Source organism: Ranitomeya variabilis, chromosome 1, assembly GCF_051348905.1.
Source record: "Ranitomeya variabilis isolate aRanVar5 chromosome 1, aRanVar5.hap1, whole genome shotgun sequence".
Lineage (NCBI taxonomy): Eukaryota > Metazoa > Chordata > Amphibia > Anura > Dendrobatidae > Ranitomeya > Ranitomeya variabilis.
In genome coordinates this window covers 474,975,694-474,987,663 of record NC_135232.1, presented here as the reverse complement: position 1 = coordinate 474,987,663, position 11,970 = coordinate 474,975,694, and the positions used below count along the sequence as shown (strand labels likewise).

The window sequence follows — 11,970 nt, the reverse complement described above, 5'->3', positions numbered from 1 at the left end:
TCAGTTATTACTGTTCTGAGATTCATTCTAACATCTAGGGAAACTCAGGGATAGACGACTTGGGTGCGGGGGCACTATTTGCGTACTGTCTTTAGGCTGCCAACCCCTAGGTCAGGAAGCCTCACTCTAGGGGGTATTAGGGAAAGATTAATCCATAGAAATAGAATGCAATTCTCTATACCCTTTTTGCTTCTTTTTATATCCATTATAATACTTACCACTGTATGTGCAGTCCTGAGAGACTTTTCTGACAACAGTCATTAGGTATATCCATGACAAGGACCTGTCAGACAATAGCCCACATACTACCAGCATTATAATTTGTATCTTATATCTGGGATATAGGTTCCTATGGTTGGAGAGCAGTGAATGGACAAATATTTCCTATATATCTTTTTTTATTTCATATGCACATTCTCACAGGTAATTTTTGTTGGGATTTTTGACATTTTAATCATAAAATAAGTTTGAAGGGAATGTTTTTGTTAGCTATTTTGATATTTCCTCATGTGAATACCACATATTATTAACTGTGGGCCACAATTTGCAAAAATCTGATACAGAAGATAATAAAATGAAATATTCAGAGCTAAAATAAACTCTCAAATTAAAGCTCTGCGCACAAGGAGTCTTTTTGCTGAGTTTTCGGAACAGAAACTGAGCGAAAGCTCAATGTTTTTTGAGGAGTTATGCTCCAAAAACTCCTTGGAAAACTCATAGCCTACGCCTGGTTTTTCGGACAACTTATTTTGAGTCAAATTGGATTGAGAAGGAAAGAGCAATCAATGTAAGTCCTTTATATATTCCATTCCTTTTTAATCTAATTTTGTTTTTGCTTAAAAGATTGATTTCTGACCCAAAAACTTCAGGTTTTTTTTGGGGCAAAAAGTATCTGTGTGATTTACTGTGAGATGAGACCCTGATCCAACGTCCACTTTGGTATTCCGTGGCAGCCATACCAGAGCAGTCCAGACTGTCTCCGCTGACATTCGAATGTTGGCATCCTGGACCCCTATTGCAATTACTAGACACTTGTGATACCAAGACATCGCAGCGTGACATGTCATGATATCATGGGAATCTAGTAATTGTACAAAGTGCCCAGGATGCCGGCATTCCAGAGTCGGACTGATGATTCGGCTCCCATGGAGTACCAATTTGGACAGCTGACCAGGATAATGCAAATGTTTTTGCTCATCTCTATTAATTGACGTTTTTTCACACTATTTTTAGAACTTGACTTGTAGGTGCATAGGTTGTGTATTAATCTAACAAACCTCACATCTTCAGACATATTGAAAGTTGTGACAAATTTATCAGTCCCCACATTTTGATAAATTTGACACACAAATCTGCAATGTTGCCTTCAAAAATGTCACACATAAAAAAAAAAAAAATACTTACGCAGTCTTTTAGCTATTGGTTTAAAAGAAATGGGAAATAAAAGTACGGTCTCAGGGTATGTGCACACGCTGCGGATTTTGCTGCGGATCCGCAGCTGCGGTTTCCCATGCATTTACAGTACCATGTAAAGCTATGGGAAATGAATTTCGCAGTGCACATGCTGCGGAAAAAAACGCGCGGAATCCGCAGCGGTTTTTCACCTGCTCCAATAGGAAACTGCAGGTGAAAAACCGCAGCGGAAACCGCAATAAAAACCGCGATAAATCCGCAGTAAAAACGGCAGCGGTTTTGCACTGCGGATTTATCAAAACCGCTGCGGAAAATTCCGCAATGGAATCTGCAGCGTGTGCACATGGCCTTATTGTTCATGGTGTTACTTTAGAGTGATATATTTTCATTCGCTGTATGATAGTATTATTGGATTACTTTAAGAGGTCACAAGATGCTCTGTAAAATGTCATTGACACCTGTAAGAGCTTCTGAAGATTTTGAAATCAGATGTATAAAGGATTCATATGCATAAAACGGGCACTGGCATGTACAGCCGGTAGGTGCCTATGTGACTTGGAGTCAAATGCACGGTGTCCTGTACCTTTCTCTACACTCTTTTTGAACAAAACTTTAGTCACCTGAAGTAAAATAGAAAGATATATAATTCCGCTTTTCTATGTCTCTATATGTAGAATATAGGGTACATGCACTATGCAGTTACATCTGTGATGCCCCAGGGTCCTGGTCGTCACAGTGGCATTGCTGTCCTCACAGGGATAATGATGTTACGCTTGCAAGCGATGAAGGATAACTCTCACCAGGTAACACAAACATGCAACATGTTCACACTCCAGGCCACAAGGGGGAGCTTTTGATCCTTTTTCTAGGTGACTCCCCTGCATATATATTGTGGCTTGGAGGGAAAGTTAGTCAGATAGTGCAGGAGAGCAGACTGGAGCAGTCTGAGGCAGGAAAAACGTATGAGGAGCCGTGCAGCCCCGAGAAAGTGCTGCAGCTCCTGGACAGAGATAATACTGAAAGCCGAAGAGATTGTAGTGAGCGTGTGGGAGAGCGAAGCACAGGAGAAGGAACACCAGTGGAGCAGTGAATTAGCTACCTCCCTGACTGGCGCTGATTACCGGTAGTCGGAACACCGAGGTTGTGAGGGACTCTAAGATTGACAGCAGAAATCGGAAGGACAGCTGGATTACATATCACCTGTCCGCCCTAAGGCTATGTGCACACGATGCAGAATTGGTGCAGATCCGCAGCGGATTTTTCCACACAGAAACGCTGCAGTTCCGCACTGTGATTTACAGTACAATGTAAATCAACAGGGAAAAAAATAAGCTGTGCTATTGGTGCGGAAAAATCTGCACTGAATCGGCTGCGGATTGAAAAGAAGTGCATGTCACTTCTTTTGTGTGGAACTGCAGCGTTTGTGCACCCTTCCATTATAGAAATCCGCAGTGGTAAAAACGCACAAAATCCGCATTAATTCCGCATCAAAACTGCACAGAATCCGCGGCAAATCCACGGCAAATCTGCACTTGCTGTTTCTGCCAGGAGATGCGGATTTTGTGCGGAAAATTTTGCACCCCAATCCGCAACGTGTGCACATAGCCTAATGCCCACCAGGCACAGTGACACATAGAGCCCGGGTTGTGATAGAGACCCTGTAAAAAGGCTCAAGCCACCTGTCATACGGGTTTTTGTCCCACCTTTATGGAGGACAGAGAAGAACTGTGAGGACCTTATCAGAAGCCATAGGCAGTAAGGGACTACATTACCACAGTGCTATGAGGAAGGCTTTTAACTCCACCTGGTAAAGGGGAACTCTGAATTCGCTTCCAAGCCGGCCGGACCCTGCCTGCCCTGTGATCTGGTGCCCTGGACTGTGGCTGCCTGAAGTCTTCACTAGTAAACCAGGTAAAGAGACTGTAAACCTGTGTCCTCGTTCTTTACTGCACCATTCACTAGCTTCATCTACACACCAGGAGCCCTGGGGATACACTTCACCTGTGGGAAGTTATACCATCTAGCTGACACAACATCACCCCAGAGGACCCCTTAAAGCAGCGTCGGTCCCCAATGACCGAATACCACAGGTGGTGTCACGAACATAAACTGTAATCAATACCCCTCTTACATGGGCGCCCAGGGCCACGGACCGTGTTGCCACCGTGACATCCCCCTGTGAATACCTGACCCGATACCAGGTACCCCACTGCCCTGGTGGGTGTTACACATCTTCTTTAAATGCTGCAGTAATACTGTGGGCTACACACACATAGACACAGAAGTCACAATAATTATTATTTTCAGCATTCTTGGCAAAAAGAACAATGCTTAACCAGATCCTGACAGCTGAGACATGCTGCCAATCCATGAGCACCATGCATCAGGCACTGGCATATTTCACCCAGGCCTGTTTGACACTGAAACGCCAAGCGTTTCAGAGAAAATCATACTTTGAAAGCCACTGGGACCGAGCTGCATGGCAATCTAGTCAAATGGGCGGGTCCCTAGTGTCTTTTCCCTGCCCACTGCCTTAGAGTGACCGGTCTCTCCCTGAATGTATAGGGAGAGACCTGTCACTTCAGGAGGGAGGGCGGGGAGACGTCACCGGAGACCAGACTGGCCGACATCATGCAGCCAGTGTCTGATACATGCGGCTCATGGACAGGAGACTAGTCAGATGGGCAGATCCTTGGCTTTTCCCCACCCACTGCCACAGAGTGACAGGTCTCTCCCTGAATGTATAGGAAAAGACCGGTCACTCCAGGAGAGAGGACAAGGAGAAGCCACCAGTGACCAGGCTAGCCGGCATCATACAGCCAGTGTCTGGTACATGTGGCTTGTGGATTGGGAGACTAGTCAGATGGGTGGATCCTTGGCTTCTCCCCACCCATTGCCACAGAGTGACAGGTCTCTCCCTGAATGTATAGGGAGAGACCTGTCACTCCAGGAGAGAGGACAAGGAGAAGCCACCAGTGACCAGGCTAGCCGGCATCATACAGCCAGTGTCTGGTACATGTGGCTTGTGGATTGGGAGACTAGTCAGATGGGTGGATCCTTGGCTTCTCCCCACCCATTGCCACAGAGTGACAGGTCTCTCCCTGAATGTATAGGGAGAGACCTGTCACTCCAGGAGAGAGGACAAGGAGAAGCCACCAGTGACCAGGCTAGCTGGAATCATACAGCCAGTATCTGGTACATGTGGCTCGTGGATCGGGCAGCACATATCGGCTGTCAGGTTACCTTTAACATTACATCTTTTTTGGACAGGGTAAACTAGCCGAGTTTTTCAAGAGGAAGACACTTCTGGAAACATCATCATGTTTTGGTCATTTATTGTGTACTTTTTGACCTCCTGAACGTTTTTATTTTTTTAGTATTTTCTTATTCTTATTGGTGTTTTCTGGACTAATTTTTAACTTCATTCAGCAAAACAGCTTCTGAAGCGAAGTCACCGGCGAGTCGCGACATGCTCAAAAGGACACCCAGGGGCCTCTAGAGCAGCGCCATTGACGCAGGGCGTCCTCAGACACCTGAAGAATGGCCACTTCTTCCAACCATTTAGTGTCTTCGGGGACTTGAAGTGGATAAAAGATGCTCAAAAGACTGAACATGTGACAGCGAGGCGTTTTTTACATAGAAATATTCATGTGCATTCTTTTGGGCGTTTTTATGTCAATTTTTCAGGTTGTTTTTTTTAAACGAAATCCACCTGAAGACGACGCTGTGCCCAGACAGTAAAGATGCCCAGTCAGAGAGACCCCTCTATAACAGCACATCATGGTATTACGCCACCACTACAGGGGGCATATGTTCCGGAAACGTATTAGCTAAACAACAAAATCCCACCCTGCCCCTGTAAGTCACACATCTGCCAGTATGCCACCTCTGCCCCCGTGCAGGGCCCTTCAGCTGTTACTGTCTATATATAACTAGCAGCACATACACCACGCATGCCATGGGGACGGCAGGGCCAGCAGTGCCACTAGCGGCGGGCACACAGCTGGCAACCCCTCCCGGTGCCATCCCCTCTCCTCCAGGAAGTCGTGCAGTCCCCGCCCGCCGGCCGGCCCCGCCTCTGCTAGCACTGCCGGTGAACATGGCTGCTGCTGTGCCTTCAGCTGCTGCTCAGGATGAGCTCAGTAAGTTAGCTGCCATTCTCCTGGGGTGAGGGGCACCGAGGGAGGAGGGGGCGCCGCCGTGACTGGGCATGGCTGTACAGTGTGTGTATCCACCGGCGGTGTGGGATATCTGTGAGAATGGGCTGTGGCAGGAGGCACGACTGCAGCCCTCTGTACTGAGGAAGGGCATGGCCCTGGCACTGCTGTCTCTACTGGCTCTATACATGTGCTGGCCAGGGGGCTATGTGATGGCAGACAGGAGTGAGAAGGCCTGTGCCCGGCGCTGGATACAAGGCCTCTCTGCAGGACGTGCACAGTCATAGGCTGGAAGTGAAAGCAAATCTGGAGCTAGTCCCTGCCTCCATGGCACTGGCCCCTGCCTCCATAGCACTGGTCCCTGCCTCCATAGCACTGGTCCCTGCCTCCATGGCACTGGCCCCTGCCTCCATAGCACTGGTCCCTGCCTCCATAGCACTGGTCCCTGCCTCCATGGCACTGGTCCCTGCCTCCATGGCACTGGTCCCTGCCTCCATGGCACTGGTCCCTGCCTCCATGGCACTGGTCCCTGCCTCCATGGCCCTGGTCCCTGCCTCCATGGCCCTGGTCCCTGCCTCCATGGCCCTGGTCCCTGCCTCCATGGCCCTGGACCCTGCCTCCATGGCCCTGGCCCCTGCCTCCATGGCACTGGCCCCTGCCTCCATGACACTGGCCCCTGCCTCCATGGCACTGGCCCCTGCCTCCATGGCACTGGCCCCTGCCTCCATGGCACTGGCCCCTGCCTCCATGGCACTGGCCCCTGCCTCCATGGCACTGGTCCCTGCCTCCATGGCCCTGGTCCCTGCCTCCATGACACTGGCCCCTGCCTCCATGGCACTGGTCCCTGCCTCCATGGCCCTGGTCCCTGCCTCCATGACACTGGCTCCTGCCTCCATGGCACTGGCTCCTGCCTCCATGGCACTGGCTCCTGCCTCCATGGCACTGGCTCCGGCCTCCATGGCACTGGCTCCGGCCTCCATGGCACTGGCTCCGGCCTCCATGGCACTGGCTCCGGCCTCCATGGCACTGGCTCCTGCCTCCATGTCACTGGTCCCTGCCTCCATGGCACTGGTCCCTGCCTCCATTGCACTGGTCCCTGCCTCCATGGCACTGGTCCCTGCCTCCATGGCACTGGCTCATGCCATCATAGCAACTAGTCACTGATGCTTCTCCCACATGTTACAGGGGTCTCCCACTAATGATCTGTGTGATCCACTGATAGACACATGTCAGGGCAGCCAAAGGTGGCTCGTACTCCTGCGCAGAGGTGTACAGGGAATGAATAGCCACCTGTTACCAGTAAACCAAAAGGCGCGGGCCCCTTGTACCCCAAATAGTACCTTGATTTTTAAGACAATCAGATCTGTCATAAATATCCATAATGGGAAACCTTACACTAAATACACAATATTAATAGTAAATATTATATATTGCTGTCATATTTTACATGTTTACTGCCACAACACCATGATGGATATGTCATCAGACGGCATATTCTGAAGCGATTCTTCCCCAGAAGCCAGCTCCTCACATAATGCACCTGGCAGTGGCTGCTCTGGCTCTCCCTGCATACAGTACACCTTGCCATCTGTGTTATAGGCAGGTTCGGAGGCACATTTCGTTCGTCACATTGAAAGGAGTGAATGCAGTGAAAAACTACGACACATTGTCTTGCTGTAGATTTAAAAAATGTCAATTTTCAGGCAGAAAAAAAAGTCAGAATTTGGATGAGGTTCGGAAAAAATGCTCCTCTTGCCTGGTCCTATGATCTGCGGTGGCTTTCTCCTGTGCAGATCTCTAGATTAAATCCGCAGTGATTCTGTGTGATTCTCTTGGGTCACATTGCTATGCAGATATGTGTCTGGGAATCTGTGTGACGACACATCCAAAGTGATGTAAAATACGGATACACTAATGGCATCAGACCATTTCTGGATGAAAATCGATTTCTCATATGTTCATCTGACCCAGATCTCATGCTGCTCCCCAGTTATTCCCCCTCAAAATGAATACATTGACAACAACTGGTAACTGCCATTTCTTTTGTCTAATGTCTGTGTCATTTAAGGCTGTTATCTACAGGTAGTTGCTAACCGCTTTGCCTCTTCTGTCGTGCGACAATCTCTCTTGGCTCACAGCGGTCACCTGGTGGCCGGAGCAGCAATTCTCCCGCTTACTGTAACCTTACGTTGACAGATCAGTTCCTCCTTTTCCACTCTTCTTAGTCGACGGAACATCATGTTGATTGACAGCCATCTCTCAGCTGCCTAAGGACTTATTTGGCACTTCAGTATTTGATTAGTATTTGGCATGCCAAAGCCAGGAGTAGAGCTTGGAAAACTAAAATTGAAAGGTTGACACCTGTTCTGTGTTCTTGAGACATTCCTGGTTTTGGCATACAAATACTGATGAAATACTATTTCAAAAATACTAATGACAACCCATCAGCAGAGTGGAAGAGAAGGAAATGCCCTGTCGACGTAATCTCACAGGAAGCAGGAGAATCGCCAGTAGGAGTGTTACATGACTGCTGTGAGCCGTGAGAGATCGTCGCATGGGAGAACAAGCAGGTAGATATTAACTACCTGACGATAACTGCTTAGCCCTATAGAAATAAAAAGTCCTGTATAACCCCTTTAAACCCTTCCGGACATTTGCAGTATATGTATACGTCATGACCAGGAAGTACTTCCCGACAGATGCAGTATATATACGTCATGGCGATCTCCAGCGCAAAGGAGGCTGCACAGACGATCACCGCCGGGTGTGAGCTGCTTCAGACACCCGGCACTCAGTGCCAGGAGTGGTGCCCGCACTGTTCCCAGCACTTTATCCCGCTAAATGCTGCAGAATTTAGCAGGTGTGCAGAGTGAGGAAGCATACTCTGCCCTCCGATCGATGCTCCCGCGAGGTCATTTCAGGGGCCTAATCATGGCGATGGTGACCTGATGTCGTCATGACAACATCCGGGTCACCAGAGCTAGCAAACTGGCTACACCATTCTCGATCATGGTGTTTTAGCAAGTCTGTCTGTCAGCTGATAGTTTGTACAGCATAGCAAAGCTCCTGCTTTGCTATGCTTTATAAGTGATCAGACTGGAAAAAGTGAAAGTCCCATTGTGGGACAAAGTAAAAACAAAGTGAATAAAAGTATATATTTATTTATTTTTACAATCGCAAAATAGTAAAAAATATATTGTACACATAAATATTTTTATGAAAAAACAAAACAAAAAAGTACACATTTTGTATTGTCACATCCAGAACGACGCGACCCACTAGTTAATCACTTTAGCGAACACTGTAAACAAAAAATAAATAAACTAGGCATAAAACAATGCTTTATCATTACACTGCTGAACAAAAAGTGGAATAAAACGCGATTAAAATGACGAATGTAAATAAAAATGATATCTCTGAAAACGTCATCTTGTCTTGCTGTTTTTTGTTCACTCTGTCTCCCAAAAATCAGAATACAAAGCGATCAAAAAATGTCATGTGCCCGAAAATGGTACCAATAAAAATGACAACCCGTCCCACAAAAAAAAAAAAGCGCATACATGACTGTCGGGCGAAATATGGAAAAATTAGAGCTCTCAAAATATGGCAATGTAAAAACTATTTTTTGCAACAAAAAAAAAAAGAATCTTTTAGTGTGTGACCTAGTATAAATCTGGTATCGCTGTAATTGCACCGACCCGAAGGATAAAGTCATCTAATCAATTGTACCACATGAGAAACAGCGTAAAGAATTAAAAAAACAATTCTTCACCTGCTATTGATTTTGGCACAATCATGAAGTAGTATATGTTACAAAAATTCACATCACAGCTGATGATGCAGCCACGAGTCTCAAATCCCTGACCGCATATAGCGAGCCAAGAGTCGGATCACCTGACCAGCGCATCCTCACAGGCTAAATGTAATCACTCATTGGGTATTTCCTCGTGGGCCAAATGTAATCCCCCTGCGGGCCATGTTTGGCCCACGGGCCAGAATTTGACATTTGTGCATTAGCAGTATGTTTTGGGTCATTGTCCTGTTGGGGTCATTCCATATCAAGTGATCCAAATATGAATATTTTTTTTACCTGACGTCTTTAGATTTTTTTTATTTTTTGTTTTTATGAAGTACAACTTTAGTTAATTACAAATTAAAAGTTTAGAATTTTTTTCTTCATCAGTTAATTTTTTACAGATTTTTAAAGTTTTGAAAAAGCATGGATTTTGGCCTGGTATGGCTTTACATTTTTTATCATATCTCGGGCTAGAATTAAGATAAAGAGGTGGGAGAGGCATCATTTTTCTCAGAACGGTACCGGCTTTCATTTGATATGTCACAAGACTATGTTTCTTTATATTTTGTTTTGGAGAAATCAAATTAAAAATGTTGATGCACAATTGTGAAAAAAAGCGTAGCTTCTAAAATTGTGAAAACATGCATGTGTGTTACTTGTGTCCTTGTTTATATTTGTACAGGGATTCAACTTGGGATCTATCACATTTGTATTTTTTTTTTAAGCCTTGAATCATCTGATTTTATGTTTGTGTGAGTTTCTTCCTTTTTTCTTTTCAAATTACAACTTATTGAATTCAACATTTATATGTAACAATAAAGAAACACAAAAAACAACTACTGAAGTGCCAGAATAAATGCATCTTAATCATCGTAACAACTTGCTCAGCATTTTCAACCTGAATTCATTGAACAAGCCAAAAGAAAAAAGGTGATCACATCCTCAAGTGTGATTTTCTAAATACAGTCTCGTCCTAATTATATGTTAAAAACAAGATTAAAAGAACCAATATTTCTACCACCTATTTATACATGTAACAATTTTTTTTCTACTATATCACTAAACATGTCATTTCTGAAGTGTTTAAGAAGAATAGTCCAGTAGTTAAATCCTCGTTCTATAAAATATGAACTAATCAAACAATTAATAGTAGGTTTTTACACTGGCCTGTGATCATCAATGTGTCCCTTCTAGTGGGTGAAATGTCATCTTGCCCATAAGCGCTAACTAGCAATGGCCGTCTCCTTCTGTGTCAGAGTATGTGCGGCTGTCATGGTGCTCGGCTCCACCTCCGTTATATCTGATTTTTGTTCACTTTTACAATGTCTGATTTTCTTGGATAGACATAGGACGGCGCTGGACCAGAAGGTGCAGAAAAGTCACTTCTACGTCTTCATTTTCACAATCTTTGGAGAGTCCAGTAGCCGTCAGCGCTAATCATATTCACAGGTCACATCACCAGTTGTGTCATCCATTGCCGATCTTGTGCCGCCTTCTAGCACTTCATGGACGTCACTGTCTTTATTTCCACTACATGGGATGACAGTCCGGTATTGCTGAGTCCCTGTGATGGGTTCTGCTTCCTGTAACCGATGTTCTCACAAACTCTCCTCCTCTTCGTAGTCCTGGTTCGTACAATACATGAACTGGATGTTAGGAGTATTTTTCTCCCTCCATTTGAGGAGTTTCCTGGGTGTTAAGATTTGGCGTGAATACGGCCTGTGGAGGCCCGAGCTGCCGGCCTGTCATCTGCTCTGCATTCACCGTCTACCCCTGGTCATCCTCAGCCCTAACAAAGCTTCTCCTCTGTCCTCTCCTGCTTCTAAGCTCTAACATAATAAAATAATACAGTAATATCTAGCAATCATGGATTATTTGGTAAATATGGACCCCACACTTCTACACCACAGGCTGAACAGACCTGAAATCAAGATTTTTGAACTGACACTGTAATAGTTTTATTTTTTAAAATATGATCCCATCATGATCCCAGCTTGTGTTTTGGTACAGATGTGAATAGGAGCATAGCAGGCACATGTGCAGTTTTTGAAATTTTTAAATTAAACGTTTTTTTCGGAAATGCGTTTTAAAGTTTTGCGCTTGCGTTCGCATAGGTAAAATATTATCAAAGATACTCTTGTGACATATCAAGTGAAAGCCTGTACAGTTCTGAGTAGAATGGTGTTTATTTTGTTTCTCTATCTCTTTTCTAGCCTGAGTTATGGGGAGAAATGTAAAGGCAGGCAACACCGAAATTCGCACTTTTTCCGAACTTTGAAAATCAATAAAAAATAAAAAAAAAATCTAGAATTTTTTTTTTCCTTCACATTTTGCATTCTCTGACACACTATTACCAAATAACAAAATCTCAAAAGAATTAAAAATATAGTGGTAAAAATCATTGGTTCACTTGACATGGAATGACCCGTTGGAAGGTGAACCTCCATCCCAGTCTCAGATCATTGATAGACTGAAACCGTTTTTGTTTAGCTCTAGTATTTTCCTGTATTTTGCACCATCCTTCTTACCTTCGACTCAGACTGTTTTCCCTATCCCTGCTGCTGAAAAACATCCCCACAGCCTGATGCTGCCACCACTATGTTT

The 11,970-nt window shown here is 45.2% G+C and overlaps 1 protein-coding gene across 1 annotated transcript in view; it reads left to right on the top strand.

Moving 5' to 3' along the window:
* Positions 1–5,399: 5,399 nt before the first annotated feature.
* The window catches only part of ECPAS (Ecm29 proteasome adaptor and scaffold), a 142,019-nt gene continuing 135,448 nt past the window's right edge, over positions 5,400–11,970 (top strand). Inside the window, exon 1 of the mRNA XM_077250898.1 lies at positions 5,400–5,555. Within this exon, the coding sequence (XP_077107013.1) occupies positions 5,513–5,555 (43 nt within the window). The 5' untranslated portion in view covers positions 5,400–5,512. The remainder of the gene's footprint in view (positions 5,556–11,970) is intronic.